Genomic DNA, 14,600 nt, shown 5'->3' with positions numbered 1-14,600 from the left:
AAATTCTGCTCAGCTTGCAAGTTTTGCATCTTTCTAGATCATCTGTTGATTTTTTTTTTTTTTGGTAATGCAGCCGTTAAAGAATTAATTTTAGTTTATGTTCTGTTTTTGATTAAATTAGAAGTAATATTTGAGGCTAGAACTTTATAGTGCAATTTCCTGTGAATTATGACTTATTTTAGTGAGTAGTGAAAATTGAAAGTAGATTGAAAAGTTGCAAACACCCTTATACTACTTAACTTCTCACTCTTCTCTGGCTTTTTCCCCCCTCACAATAAAAGCATGCTTTAATCTCTCCTGTTGTAAAATCCCATCCCTTACTCCACTTGCCTCTCCCTTTTGTCTCCATGATCACTGTATGCTCTGTTTACAATTGCTGTCTGCAGTTCCTCTTCTCCAGTTCCATCCTAGACTCTTTCTCATACCAGTTTATCCCTACCTACTGTCATCTCTCATTCACTATCAAGGTTGGCTCCTGCCTCTGTATTGGCCCACAAAGCCAGCTTCCATCGCTCAACTTGTTTATATTTTCAAACAAGCCTGTTTGTGCTGTCTCCCATCCTGCTCCTCATGCTTGGGAGAAGCTGTCCATAAGCATCTGTAAAACTAATGCATTATCCTCCTTCAAAACTCATTTTCCGTGATGCCTACAAGAAATTTGACAATGGCTAGATTATTGGTGTGCTGAGATCAATGCCGATCATGCTGACAAGTGTTGTCTCATTGTTTCCTTCTTCTCCCCTGTCTGTCTGTATCCACCTGTTCATCTCTTGTCTTATACTTAGATTATAAGCTCTTTGTGGCAGGGACCATTTTTTGTTTTGTGTTGCTACAGTGCCTAGCACAGTGGGGTCTTAATCTTTGACTAGGGTTCCTAGGTGCTATGGTAACACAAATAATTAACCATTGAGGACAAAGAAATAATACAAAGGTACCTAGACTGGTTGGAAACATGGCTAGTAGAAGATTTAAGGACAGTTGCTGCTAATACATTTGTGGGGAAGTAGGGTGGGAGGGCAAACTTAAAACAAACGTTCATTGGGGAAAATATAGGGGAAAAAGATGGGAAGCAATAATGGCTGAAAGATATAAGGGTGATAGTGGATCTGTACCATAGGAAGGAAAAATAATCATGCATTTTTGTCCTGCAGATGCAGAGGCATCACATCATGGAGCAGAGAGATAAATTCCTCTCTGTATGGCTCCTGTGTGACTGCGCTAGGGTTCTGGTTATGAGCACTGTATCACCAGAACAGCATTGCCAAATGAGTTCAGATAAAAGCACCAAAATAAAGGGGTGGAAGCGAATGGGTGGAGGAGATGATTTAAGAGGAAAGATGAAGAGTTAACTATATGTAGCCTGGTTAGTAGATATCTGAGTAGTGGGGAAAGAACAAAAGTCTACATCTCTGCTGCTTATGCTCTTTATATATTTGGAGTGGAATTATTAGTGTGGTATGATATGACAACACTAAGTAGTGGGATGGTATGTAGAGAAAATTGGGAAAAGTATCAGAAGAACTTTGCCAATAATGAGATATATTAGGCAGTGGAATAGCCCCAAGGGATGTTGTGGTAGTCTGGCTGCTTGGAAATTATAAAACTTTTTTTTTTTTTAAAGTATAATAGGGAACAAGGTCGCATGGAATAGATTAGATGAAGTAATGGGTCGTTTCCATCTCTAACTGCTGTGATAGCTTCCAAACATGCTACTGCATTTTATGTGGTGCAACAATGGATAGTTCTAACATGTAAATGGAATGATATTTATTCTGTCGCCTCCCCAGATAGGGTTTTGCTCCATCTCACTGTTGAATATTCATCCCTTCTTTCAACAGCACTTTGCGCCAGCGGGCAGATCCTGTGTACAGTCCACCTCTTCAAGTGTCAGGGCTTTGCTGGCGACTAAAGGTTTATCCAGTGAGTTTGTATACTCTTTTTTAAAAATATTTTTCCTAACAAAAATTTATCCACGGGTATAAATACACTAGATAGCGAGCTAGCTTAGACCCCAATCGTGCAAACTCTTAAGCACATACGTATCGCTGCTCATGTAGACAGGTAACCTTACTTCAGGCATTTCCTAGTTTTTTAGTATTTGCAAGTTTAATATTCTTTTAAGGTAGTTTTGTGTGTGCATGTGTTATTTCCTAGTTTAAAAAACAAAACAAATTTCATCAAGTGATATCATATAGACACCATATGACTTATCAGTAGACCGCGGTCACTAATGGAGTGAGTGATAATAATAGTAAGTTGCCATTCCCTATGGAAGGCAGTGTGGCCTAGAGCACTGGGACTTAGGAAATCTGGATTCTACTACCAGCTCTGCCACTGGCCTGCTGGGTGACTTTGAGAAGTGACTTCCCTTCTCTGTGTCTCAGTCTCCCCATCTGTAAAATGGGGATTATGATATTGACCTCCTTTTGTAAAACAAATTGAGATCTACTCATGAAAAATACTGTATAAGAACTAGATACTGTTATGTGGATTACACTAGAGGGGGATGACACACGCTTGCTGACCGAAGAGGAATGGGGAGACTCAGGAATCTTGGGTTCTATTCCAGGCTCCAAAGGGGAGTGTACTGTAGTGAGCAAAGACTTCTGCCAGTCTCCCCCAAGCTTGTCCCCTCTAACCTTTCCCTGTACCAGTCCTGGCTCTGTCTCATTCCTTTTGCGTACCCAATCCACTCTCTGTTACTCAGGCTTCTCATCTAAGTGCCAGTCTTCTTGCCTAACCAGTTCCAGTTGCCCCCTCTCACTTGTTCATCCAGTCTGTCTCTTCCCAGTGTCTTCATTCTCCATACTTGGACTCCTCTTCCAATCTGTCTCCCATCCACAGCTCCTTCCCGTTCTCTCTTTGCCCAGTGCATCCCAGGTCTCCTGTACCCCGACTTCATGTCAGAGTGTCTCTCCAGCTCTTTTCGCAGTTTCCTTGCCCTGCTTATTTCAGTCTCACCCCACCCCCCCAACTGTTAGTTTCTCTCTTCCCTCCTCATCCTTCCAGTCTCACCAGGCTCCTTGTCCCAGTCTACTGTTTTCCCTGCCCCTCAGTTCATCTCTTGTCTTCTCTGTATTCAAGTCAGGTGCCTTCTGCCTCTGCTCTACCTTGGTCCAGCAGAGGGGTCATTTTAGAGGAGAGGAGACTGGCTCCCTGCTCTCACTTAGAGCCTAGCTCCTCCCTGGCTCAAAGTACCCAGGATCAGCAATTGTAGGGAAAGTGCTTCTGAGTCTCTGTAGCCCTGAGGTGGAGCATGCTCAGTTGCTCTGTGAGGATGGCACATGTGCAGTCTGAGCACTAGGAGCTCTGAGAGGCTCAAGCATGCTTAGTAAAGAAGTCTCTACTGAATGTGTGCAAACCACTTTTTCAAAGGGGCAGATTTTCACAGGAATGGGAAAAGGTGTATCCCTGACACAAGCCATGCCTGCCAAATTTCAAGTCTCTGGTCACGGCATGGATCACTAGAGCTGTTCAAAGAAAATGTCTCCACAATTTAATGTGGGCAAAATGTGTTTTTTCCTTAGCCTCATTCTCAGAAATGACTGAAATTTTCTAGTAAAATTCAGCCTGAGGCAAGTGGAAAACTTCAGCCAAATTGTTAAAGTTATAATAAGCAACAGAAAACAGGGTTTTATAGTGACAAGTATTGTGCAGCCTTAATAGGTGTTGCTACCTGTTGCACCTATAATATATATGTGCTTACTTGTTTGCAGGATTGGGGCCTAAACTAGTTTACTACTTGTTGTACTTATACCCATACATAGTTGGGTCTGTGTGTGCCTGAAACCGTTTTGGGAAGTTGGGAGGAGGGGAGTGTGTTTTGTTTTCTGAGAGGAATTTCTCTTGTACATTGTCTGATATCCATCGCTGAAATAGAAGAAATATCCAGTGTGAATGATGTTTCTTACGAAATCTCATTGAAGTGCAGCATTCAGACCACTGTGGCATTGGCTCTGCATGAATGTTGGAACATGAAGCTCTGAGTCTTGCCTTTCCCCAATCCTCCCGTTTGGTCAATTCTTTAAGGCAGCTCTGGGTGCTGTTTAAATTGTGCATGGAGTAAAAATGTTCTTATAGTTTACTGATTTGAATACAGCAACAGCTATATCTTAGTCAGGATCAACCCTGTATGTGCCATTGTCAAAAGGTGTAAAAATGCTATTTTTAAACAATGGTATGTTATGACACATTGTCAAAACCCAGGAAATTCAAGATAAGACTAACAATCTTTGGCTTACACTGTTGTGAGGGAGAAGGCTTTGCTGATTTTTGTTGTAATCTGAGTGCTGCTTAACATAACTCTTTAATGAATCTTGGTTAGTTAGTTTTCAATATACAGATTAGAAAACACAACTTCATTTTGCTTCAGCCCCCAAAATAAAAGGGTTTTGGAATTCTGCTCTCTAGTATTTCAGATAACTAGATATTTAATATTAAAAGTCCTCATTAAATTTTGATGTGAGAGGAAAAAGGGTTGTAATACTCTCAAGCTTAAAAATCTACCAGTCACTTTTATTGCCCTCCGTATACAACATTTTATATGAAAAATCAATTCTACAGTATGTAGAAGCACTTGCCAAACTATTTCTGTTTACACTTGTTTGAACTACTGAAATGCAAGAAGAAGAATAGGAATTTTAACTTCCAAGTATTCTATCGTGAGATACAGCCTACCACCCAGTCATATGCACATTTTCTAGATGTGTGTTGATTTCTACCTCCATTCAGGCTATGGTAGCTGTTTTTAGTCAGGACACGGTTTAAGTCCATTTCATGTGTTACTGTTCTGACTGAGGCTGTAGGAAATTGTGTGTTGAGATTCTGAATTTATTTTCTACAATAACAGATGATTTTAATAATTGTACCTCCTAACTTCTTTTTAAGGATGGAAATGGAGTTGTGCGTGGTTACTACTTGTCTGTGTTTCTAGAGCTCTCAGCTGGATTGCCAGAAACATCCAAGTAAGAAAATGTCTATTTACACTTCTTTTATGTCTCTCACCCAAGGAGTTTAAAGAGCTTTATAAAAGTGTATTCAGCCTCATGTCTCTGCTAGGACCTGATCCAAAGCTTACTGAAGCAGATGAAGATTCCTGTTGACTTCACCAGGCTTTGGATCAGGCCCCTTGTCCCATTTTACAAGTAGATAAGATGAGGCGCAAAGGTTAAGTAGGCCTGCAGAAGGACAAACAAGTCAGCAACAGACCTGTCAACAGAACCCAGATCTCAACTTCCAGTCCTTTGCTTGGTCAGCTAGACCACTCTGACTCTAAGGAAAAGAGTTCAGCTGAGAGAGATGCTATAAAATGACCATTGTACAGTCCTTTAGCGCTCTGATAAATCAAAATCATGTTATAACTGCCAATATTCTAATCTTGCCCTTTAAAGTCCACAGTTGCTCCAAAAAATAACATTTTTTACGTGCCTGGCTCCAAAATATGTCTAAATGTCTCAAGACTCTTTAGTTTAATAGGACACTTTCTGCAGCTTTTAATTTCTTCTCAGAACATTTTCTGGTTCTGTTTAAAACTTAGAATGCAACTGCTGACTGGAGGTGTAGAGGCTGTTTTAGCTGCTGGAGGAGCAGGAACTTGTGGGACTGAATCTCTGCTTAAAATTCCTTTTCCTATGAATGACTGACTTGCCAGGCTTAGAAAGCACAATTTGATAGCTGAGTGACATGCTCTGATTGAGGAGAGGAAAGAACTGAAGCTAAGAAATGTGCTGAGCCTGCTATGGAGGGGATATGTTAATAGTGATGTTGAAGGGACCGACAACTGCGTGGGGAGCCTTTCAGGTGAGGAAGAGGCGTTCAGGCATAATTTTGGATTTGAGGTCCGCAAGAGTTCTAAGGAGAGGATTCTAGGCCTATTTGGAGAGAGGCTTTTCATAAAATGGCCGAGCATTCATGCTAGCACCAGGAGACTGAAACAAGAGATACTGGCCGATGTTAGCGGACTTTAATAAGCAAAACATAATTCAAGCTTTTAAAAACCTTGTCTTCCACACATCCAGAACAATAAGATGCATTGTGGGGTGGGGCTTGCCTCTTCACATTAAGACCACTTGATAACACTTAGTACTAGAGACACTCCACCATCTGCAGTGCTCTTGCCATTTCACAATTAGCGTTGCATGGGATGGCGGAGAACCTGCATGTCTTTTTGTATGTATGTATTTCATTGGCACCATATCATTTGAATGTGCCTTCCCCTTTCAACACTGTTGCAGAGGCAGTCTGAGGTTATGGCTACACTACAAGCATTACAATGACACCGCTGCTCTGTAGTCACTTACTACAGTGACAGAAAGGGTTTTTCCATCACTGCAGTTAATCTACCCCCTCAAGAGGCACTAGCTATGTTCACTGAAGTATTCTTCTGTCACCTAACGGTGTCTGTACTAGGACTTAGGTTGGTTTAACTGAATTTGTACAACCCTGAGTGACATAACTAGGTCGACCCAAGGTTGAGGGGCAGATCAGGCCTAAGTGGTGTGTTTTACTATTGTGTTGTCATGGCACCTGTGCAGCTAGGCTGAGAAGGCTGCGTCTTACTTTCTATGGGTGCCCTTAATACAATATCCACCTTACTAAAGAGCGTTTTCTAAGAATTGTGAAAGTAATGATGGTAATTTTCTAATGCTCAGGTGCAACTGCTTTCTGCCATTTTCACATACTTGCAAAGGATAGGAAGAACTGGATAGAAATGTATTTTGTGCACATATAGTCCCAAAATCGCTTTCAACCATTATAAAGTGTATTCAACAGACCCCAAAATAATCTTAAATGAAAGTTTAAAGGACACAGTGAATTTGAAAATCATATTTCAAACTTGAAGCTACATATAATTGAAAGAAGTTAAGGAGAGAAAATATATATTTTCCTCTTTTCAGTTTGATTATGCATTTGACAGTATTTTCTGTAGTCGGTTTGACTGTTTCCTCTGTGCACATGCGGATAGGAGAATTCTCTTTTGTTCCTGTCTGAAAGACAGGAAAATGATTGTAAAACCTTAAAAATCGACACAGGGATTTAAGAGCTGGCAGGGAATCCTGGAGCTACTTTTTTTTTTTAATTGATTAGATTTCAAATTGTCCCTTTTTAATTCACTTGTTCAATTCTATTTGAGAAGTCCGTCTTCATCTTACAGCCCAGCTACTGTCAATCATATTGCACTTATTTCTCATGTAGAATAGACTGGCAAATGCACAGAGCTTTGACTTCAGATTTTATCAGCCCTGACACAGTTAGCCCTTGGCACCAGCAGCCTAGAGTGATAGCTGTGAAGCTGTAATGCAGAATCATTAGGGCCTAGCATTGAGAGAAATCCTGATCTGTGTCATTAAACTGTTTTAGTTTATAAATACACAGTAGTCCTTCAGCCTGTCCTAAAATGTAGTATTTTTTGCCTGTAAGCTCAGCCTTATACCTTTACCTCTTAAAATTTATATATTACCCAAAAACCATCAACATGCTGTTCACTTTCCACTCTAGATTCTTTTCTTTTCTTGCTGAATCACCTTCTTAATTGAAAATCCTATTTCTTTTTAAAATGTGATGCTCGTAGTAACTTAACTTGACCTGAAACAAACATACCATATGCATTTTTCTTACACTGAAATCTGGTGATGTTTGTTACTGTTCCAACTAATTTCATTTTGTCCATGTTTAGATATGAGTACCGTGTGGAGATGGTTCACCAGTCCACCAATGATCCTGCTAAAAATATAATTAGAGAGTTTGCCTCTGACTTTGAAGTTGGAGAATGCTGGGGTTATAACAGATTCTTTCGATTGGACTTGCTTGCCAATGAAGGGTATTTGAACAGACAAAATGACACTGTAATTCTTAGGTAAGAGAGATGATTGGTTGCATATACAAACCTGTTTTCTGTGGCATTTTTAATAAAAGTACTACAGTTATTACCAAAGTAGGAAATAATTAAAATAATTAGATTAATTTAAAAAATATTATGGAATGCTTTGTCATAAAAGGAAAGGATTTTTAGTTCTCATGAGCTTTAAAGGAGAGTGTGTGTTTAGGAGAGGAAGTGGGAAAGATTTAAGTGCATAAATTCCTTTGAGATGAAGCAGTCATCTGCAAAAACTACACTTGATGCTAATATGCCTGTACTGGGCATGCATAGATAGAGAATTAAAAATTATTTCAGGAAAATTCTGCATGTGTTTTCAAAGGGGATTAATAATGCATTCCATCCCCCTTTGGGTATTGTCATTGAGATTAGTGGAACTTTGAGAGAGGAGGGTGTGGAAGGGTGTTTATAATGGAATTGAAGCTAACTTTGTTAGTGGAAATTGCAGCATTATGGCTAAATATAGATATCCTACACTTCTACTTCAAGTTGGGTTTTTAAAATATCACTTGTGGTTTGTCCATTCTGGTATTTCAGAATTCTGTATTAAAGTATATCTGGAAAAGTGTACAGGAATTAATTTCCCATCAGGCTTAAGCTTAATTTTATCACCTGGTTTTAAGCATTGCATTATTTTAGGTGGGATGTCTCAAGCATTTACAAAATTTCATTTTTGTGGCATTCTCAAGGTTCCAGGTGCGTTCACCTACCTTCTTCCAAAAGTGTCGGGACCAACACTGGTACATTACTCAGTTGGAAGCTGCTCAGACAAGCTACATCCAACAAATAAACAACCTTAAAGAGGTAAGTGTGAGGTTGGATGTGTATTTTAATGCCAAATTCAAACGTGGATTTAAATCTTTGATTATAGTGGCCACTGACCAGTAAGTTTGTTTCACTGTCAGGTTTATTTGGATATAGGTTGCTATTTTTAGAGCACTGATGGCGCTGGATTTTGTTTCCAGTTAGTTTCAATGTCTTTCATGTTAATCTGTTTAAATGTGTGAAATGCTGTTGCTTCTTGTAATTTGTTTTTAACAAATTTTCTTTGGCATATACTTATGTGTCTATTTTTTAAAATGTATTTAAGAGACTTGCAATTGAGCTTTCCCGTACCCAAAAATCACGAGGCATGTCACCTCCAGACACTCATCTTAGCCCCCAGAATGATGATGGTCCAGAAACAAGACCAAAGAAATCTGGACCGAGTCCTGAGGCACTACTTGAGAGTGTCACCACTCCAGCATTAGCAAGAGATGCCAAGGATGATGAAGAGGAGAAAATCCAGCATGAAGATTTCAATGTAGGAATTCTCTTCTGTTCCGTTTTCAGTTTTTATTTCTATCCATTGTACTGTTACAGGAAAATTATAGAAGCATGTGTGTTGTGTTAGATGAACTAGTCTCCACAAGTTCAGAACTAGTGGATAATGAGGTGTAAGGATAGAGACTTTTAGGGACCAGCAAAAAATTGTTTAAGGAGAGAGAGATTTCAAAGGCATGACCATCTGGTAAGCAAATCAGAGAATCTAGCTACCTAAAATGGTACTGTCAGGCAGGCATTTTATTTACTTGTATTGCACTTTCAGACCCTCCCCAGCTCCTGGGTGATATTACTGACCTCTGGTTTTGCTTTCTCAGTTTAGAATGTACTGTAGATAATAATATAAAAAACCCAAATGCTTTAGATAAAATTTTTGCAGCACAGAAGTTCTCATGTTTTGTTGCTCCAGTATGAGCTCTCGGATGGTGATCTGGATGTAGACTTTGCCGGAGAAGATGAGGTAAACCACCTAGATGGCAGCAGCTCCTCTGCTAGTTCAACAGCTACTAGTAACACTGAAGAGAATGATATTGATGAAGAGACTATGTGAGTGACTGCAAAAACTTACCCAAAATTGTTGTCCTCTTGGCCTAATGTCAGTTCCCATCAGAATAGAATTAACTTACTTTGAATATCACAGTGTCTTTGATTGATGTGTGACAGATTAGAGGCCAAAAGCTGGCCCGGAAATTACACATGTAGTAATGTGGTAGAAATGCAAGATGCCAGGTCTGCAAGCAATTTTTTACTGATTTATTTCCAGTATGTTGGCTTATTCAGTTTAACATGTTGTCCTTGACCAGCAATGCCATGTAAGGCTCTTTTCAAGAGATTAGTTAGCTCTGATCCTACAATAATTTACCACTGTGATACCCTACACAAATACAAGTGCTGTTTAGAAGTGGAACACTTGGACTTTAGACTATTTAAATACTGAAGAGTTGAAGGACACTGTTAGATCTGCATATTTAACATACTATTAAAGATACATATTCTTCTAATGAATATGGAAGACTTGCAGAATCAGGTTCTAAAATTCCACCTCTTAGAAGTCTTCAAATCTGACATGTTTCCGGTTTCAGAGTCAAGTGATGATGCATTTTGACTTGTTAATTCATGCAGTTTGGAAGCTACAAAATTGTAGTGGGATGTTTCGTTTTTCTATTGAGTTGGCAAACATTGCAATGCCTAACTGGAGCTGATGGTCTGATTTTTCTTCGCACCAAGGTCTGGAGAAAATGATGTGGAATATAATAGTAATATGGAGCTAGAAGAAGGAGATCTTCAGGATGATGCTGCTGGTGGAGCATCAGGTACAGAAAGAAACATTCACAATCTAACTAACAGTAATTTGTCAGGTTTCCTCCCCTGTTCTTTTCAGTGCCACATCAGAGGCAATATTGAGCCGCATATTCTAGAGGCTTTTCTATTTTTGAAAATGCTGCGTCATATGCTGTACACTAATTATTGCAGTAGAGTGCCAGCTTCCAACTGGTTAGAGAAAAAGTGGAGGGGCCTTCTACTGAACATCCTTAAGGAAAAATGTCAGTTTGAAGTTTCTCTGGGAGCCTGGATTTTAAGATGTTTCCATTCAAGTCAAAAGTAGACCAGCAAATGTCTTTGCTTCTACTCTACTGCTGTCACCATGGTTTCTGACCGCTTGACACATTCCTTTAGATTTTGCTACACTGTTGTTAGCTACGTTTTAATTAAGTGAGGGGCGTGAAATGTATGAATCTTTAAATGTGGAGCCGGAATTAAATTAAAATAATTAAATGGTACTCCGTAAGATCACTTGCAGCATAAAGGTGACTGCAATTCAAAATCTAACATGTTTTTTCCAGGATTTCTAAAATGACTGAATCTACATTTAAATGCACTCACGATGCCAGTGCCCACAGATCACACCGCAATACGGCAGCATAGGTCTGTTGGCAGTCTTTAAGGAATGCTGATCTTCATATCCTTGCTCTCTCTTTTTTCCCTTTCAGTATAAACCTGTTGTGCCTTAGATCCAGTCTCTGTCATAACACAGGCAAATTATGCCTCTCTTCAAAACATTTCTTGTCAGGCATTTGAGGAGCCTGACTAATTTATTTAAGTATGGCATTAATCGGTTAAGAACAGGAGTGGAAATGGGGGTGTAATGTCTTTAGAATACAGTGTTATCTAAGGTTCTCTTCACCTGTCATTTTAGTGGTATTTGTAAATCTTGATGCAAAGAATGTGTGTAACCCATTCACTTTAAAAGGAGCCTCTCACTTTCAATTGCTTATAGTGCTTTTTCACTCTGAGCACCGATAATGCTGTTTTTGGTCACCTGCTTTGGAAGGAAGCCTATTGGGCTGTCTAGTCTAATCTCCCAGATTGGACTCCAGACACAGTGACTGGGTCTCAGATCTCTTATGGGATTGCTAAACACTATGTAATAAGAACATTTCATAGTTCAAAGTAAGGCTCAATTGAAGATCTCCCTAGATCAGATAAAGAAACTCCTCATTTTTATGTTAGTGGGGTTTTGTTTTGTTTTTAAATCTGTAGGAACAGTTAATGTTCTTTGTATTTGATGAAGTCAAATTCTGTTGATTTTTCCATTTTTCAGGCTGTTAGTTTATCAGTGTACTTTGTTTTTCTTCAGTGCTTTTAGAATCCGTACTTTTTTGTAACAAGATTGCTTTTCCTGAGATTTTTTGGAGTGCTTTTTCCATCCTTGAACTGTATCAAGGATTTTCAGCTGCTCTGTTGTGAAATACAGAACCCTAGTACATGCAGACATAATGGTGTATATTTACTTTTCCCATGATGTTCTCTCTTTCAGGTAGTAGCCATGGCTATGCCAATACAAGTGGCAGATCTTCAAGGCGGGGAGGAAGTACTTTAGGCTCAGCAGCCAGCAGCAGTTTACTAGACATAGATCCCTTAATTTTAATCCATTTATTGGACCTAAAAGACAGGAATGGGATGGAAAATCTGTGGGGTCTACAGCCACGCCCTCCTGCCTCACTTCTGCAGAACAGAGGTAAATGGTGCATTTAAATACAATTCTTCCATATGTTCCCTTGACAAGAAGTTAGGTGCACATCAAATCTAAGTAATTTGTTAGAGATTTATGTAAGAACATAAGAACGACCATCCTGGCTCAGAAAAATGGTCCATCTAGCCCAGTATCGTGTCTTCTGACATTGGCCAGTGCCAGCTGCTTCAGAGGGAATGAACAGGTAATCATCCCCTGTTGCCCATTCCCAACTTCTAGCAAACTGAGGCTTGAGACACTTCAGACTATCATTTTGCATCCCTGCCCATCCTGGCTAATAGCCATTGATGGACCTATCCTCCATGAATTTATCTAGTTCTTTTTTGAACAATGTTATAATCTTGGCCTTCACAACATCCTGTGGCAAAGAGTTCCACACACTGACTATGTGTTGTGTGAAGAAATACTTCTTTTTGTTTGTTTTAAATCTGCTGCCTATTAATTTCATTTGGTGACCCTTAGCTCTTGTGTTATGAGAAGGAGTAAATAGCACTTCCTTATTTACGTTCTCCACATTGGTCATGATTTTATAGACCTCTATCATATTCCCCCTTAGTAGTTTCTTTTCCAAGCTAAAAAGTCCCAGTCTTATTAATCTGTACCTTTTCCAATTCCAATATATCTTCTTTGAGATGGGGCAACCAGATCTGCATGCAGTATTCAAGATGTGAGCGTACCATGGATTTATACAGAGGCAACATGATATTTTCTGTCTTCTTATCTATCCCTTTCCTAATGATTCTCAACATTGTTAGCTTTTTTGACAGCCACTGCTCATTGTGTGGATGTTTTCACAGAACTATCCACAATGACTCAGAGAGTTTCCATTAGCTTTGTCTGCATTGCCCATCATGAAGAGGGAATGGGGAAAGGCCACTGGATTCTGTCATTAGCTCTTGATGTATTTTCATAATTTCATAGTAGTCACTATGTGCACCAAACCACAAAGTACTCTTTGGTTTAATAGCTGCTTTCAGACTTAGAACTGCAGATGAGTATTGAGTCAAAAAAATTTATGTGTGGGGGCAGGGACAGTGTCTGTTTAAAGATAACTCTGGGGGGGGGCGGTGCCTGAAGAGTAGTTCCAACTCCATGCACATCTTGTGTAGCTATCTTGGTATCTATGAAGAGAGTAATACCTTACCCTTATTTAGTACTCTGCTGTAGTAAAGTGCCAGATAAATAATGGATTTCCATCTGGAAAGGATTATGGTGCTATAGACATAAACAGAACAAAATACGATATACACAGAGTACGGAATGGCTATTTCATCTTCTAAACTTTTAGCTGTTGGCTGAAAGTGGAGCGATTGGAAGGATTACATAAGTTAGTGGGGAAGCTATTTCAGACATTTGAGGAGGCATGGAAGAAAGCACTCGAGAAAGCAGGCACAGGACACAAGTGGCAAGATCAGGTGGATTGTAAAGCAAGGAAGGAAGTGTAAGAGAAGTTGACGGCAGTGATCATGATGGAAGGCTTGAAAAGTGAGAAGGCACTTGAAAAATAGTAGAGGCTGATGCAGAAACTCATGGAGGAAGAAACATGTACAGAATGTCAGAAAGGAAGAAAATAGTGGACAGTTTTTGTGCTGATACTTATTTAATAACTTGGTTAGTATTTTGCATAAAATGTATTTGAGTTATAGTGTTAGGCTGATGTGCCCTAACCTTAATTTTGTGTGAACCAAAGGAAAGATAGATAGCAAGCTGTAAATGTAATTCTGTCACAGCTAATTATTGTTGAAGGTCAGATGTTCCTCTCCTTTTTTAGTGAAGAATCAGTAAATGAATCAAACCTCATAAATAGATTTAGCAGAGTTAACATTTGTTTGGGGCTAATTGGCCCACAGCTAGAATATCTTATTTCAGGTCACTTTGAAATGACCATTTGTTGGCTTAATAGAGCAGAAGAGAAATATATAGTCCATCTGGTACAGATATATGCTCTTTCTCTTAACATGATGATGGCATTTGCACTGTTCAATCTAAAGATAGGAAGTGAATGGTCTGAGTTTTGATAACTTTCAAATTTAGTCTTGTAGTAAAATTCATGCAGTGGCAAGCAGGGTTGTTCAGTCAGTTGTTCTTGTGGCAGAAAGTCTCTCTTCTTAGATTAACAAGATTTTCATAATGATGCAGAGCTTGATCTAGCTTCCAGACTGCAAAGGATATAAAGACAGTGTAGGGGTAAATAAGTCCTATGCAGTGTAGTCAGCTTTTAAAAAAACAAAACAAAACCCACTACCCTGAAGATTGGACCAAAGAAGCAGTTTGAAGCGGAGCATGAGCTACAGGTAATGCAAGGTTGCGTACTGTCAAGACTCTGCAGGTGCTGTCTAGACTCTGCCTTGACTGAACTAGAGAGAC

At 39.4% G+C, this 14,600-nt stretch overlaps 1 protein-coding gene across 2 annotated transcripts in view; it reads left to right on the top strand.

Annotated features, from left to right (window-relative positions):
* Nucleotides 1–14,600, top strand: part of TRIM37 (tripartite motif containing 37) — a 48,150-nt gene that overhangs the window by 17,714 nt on the left and 15,836 nt on the right. For both annotated transcript variants that reach the window (XM_084651044.1, XM_084651045.1), the window contains exons 12-19: nucleotides 1,839–1,920; nucleotides 4,888–4,964; nucleotides 7,676–7,855; nucleotides 8,566–8,680; nucleotides 8,967–9,179; nucleotides 9,609–9,745; nucleotides 10,427–10,512; nucleotides 12,018–12,218. In XM_084651044.1, the coding sequence (XP_084507170.1) occupies nucleotides 1,839–1,920; nucleotides 4,888–4,964; nucleotides 7,676–7,855; nucleotides 8,566–8,680; nucleotides 8,967–9,179; nucleotides 9,609–9,745; nucleotides 10,427–10,512; nucleotides 12,018–12,218 (1,091 nt within the window). The remainder of the gene's footprint in view (nucleotides 1–1,838; nucleotides 1,921–4,887; nucleotides 4,965–7,675; nucleotides 7,856–8,565; nucleotides 8,681–8,966; nucleotides 9,180–9,608; nucleotides 9,746–10,426; nucleotides 10,513–12,017; nucleotides 12,219–14,600) is intronic.

Source organism: Lepidochelys olivacea, assembly GCF_965140295.1.
Source record: "Lepidochelys olivacea isolate rLepOli2 genome assembly, chromosome: 17".
NCBI lineage: Eukaryota > Metazoa > Chordata > Testudines > Cheloniidae > Lepidochelys > Lepidochelys olivacea.
This window is presented reverse-complemented; position numbering and strand designations above follow the sequence as displayed.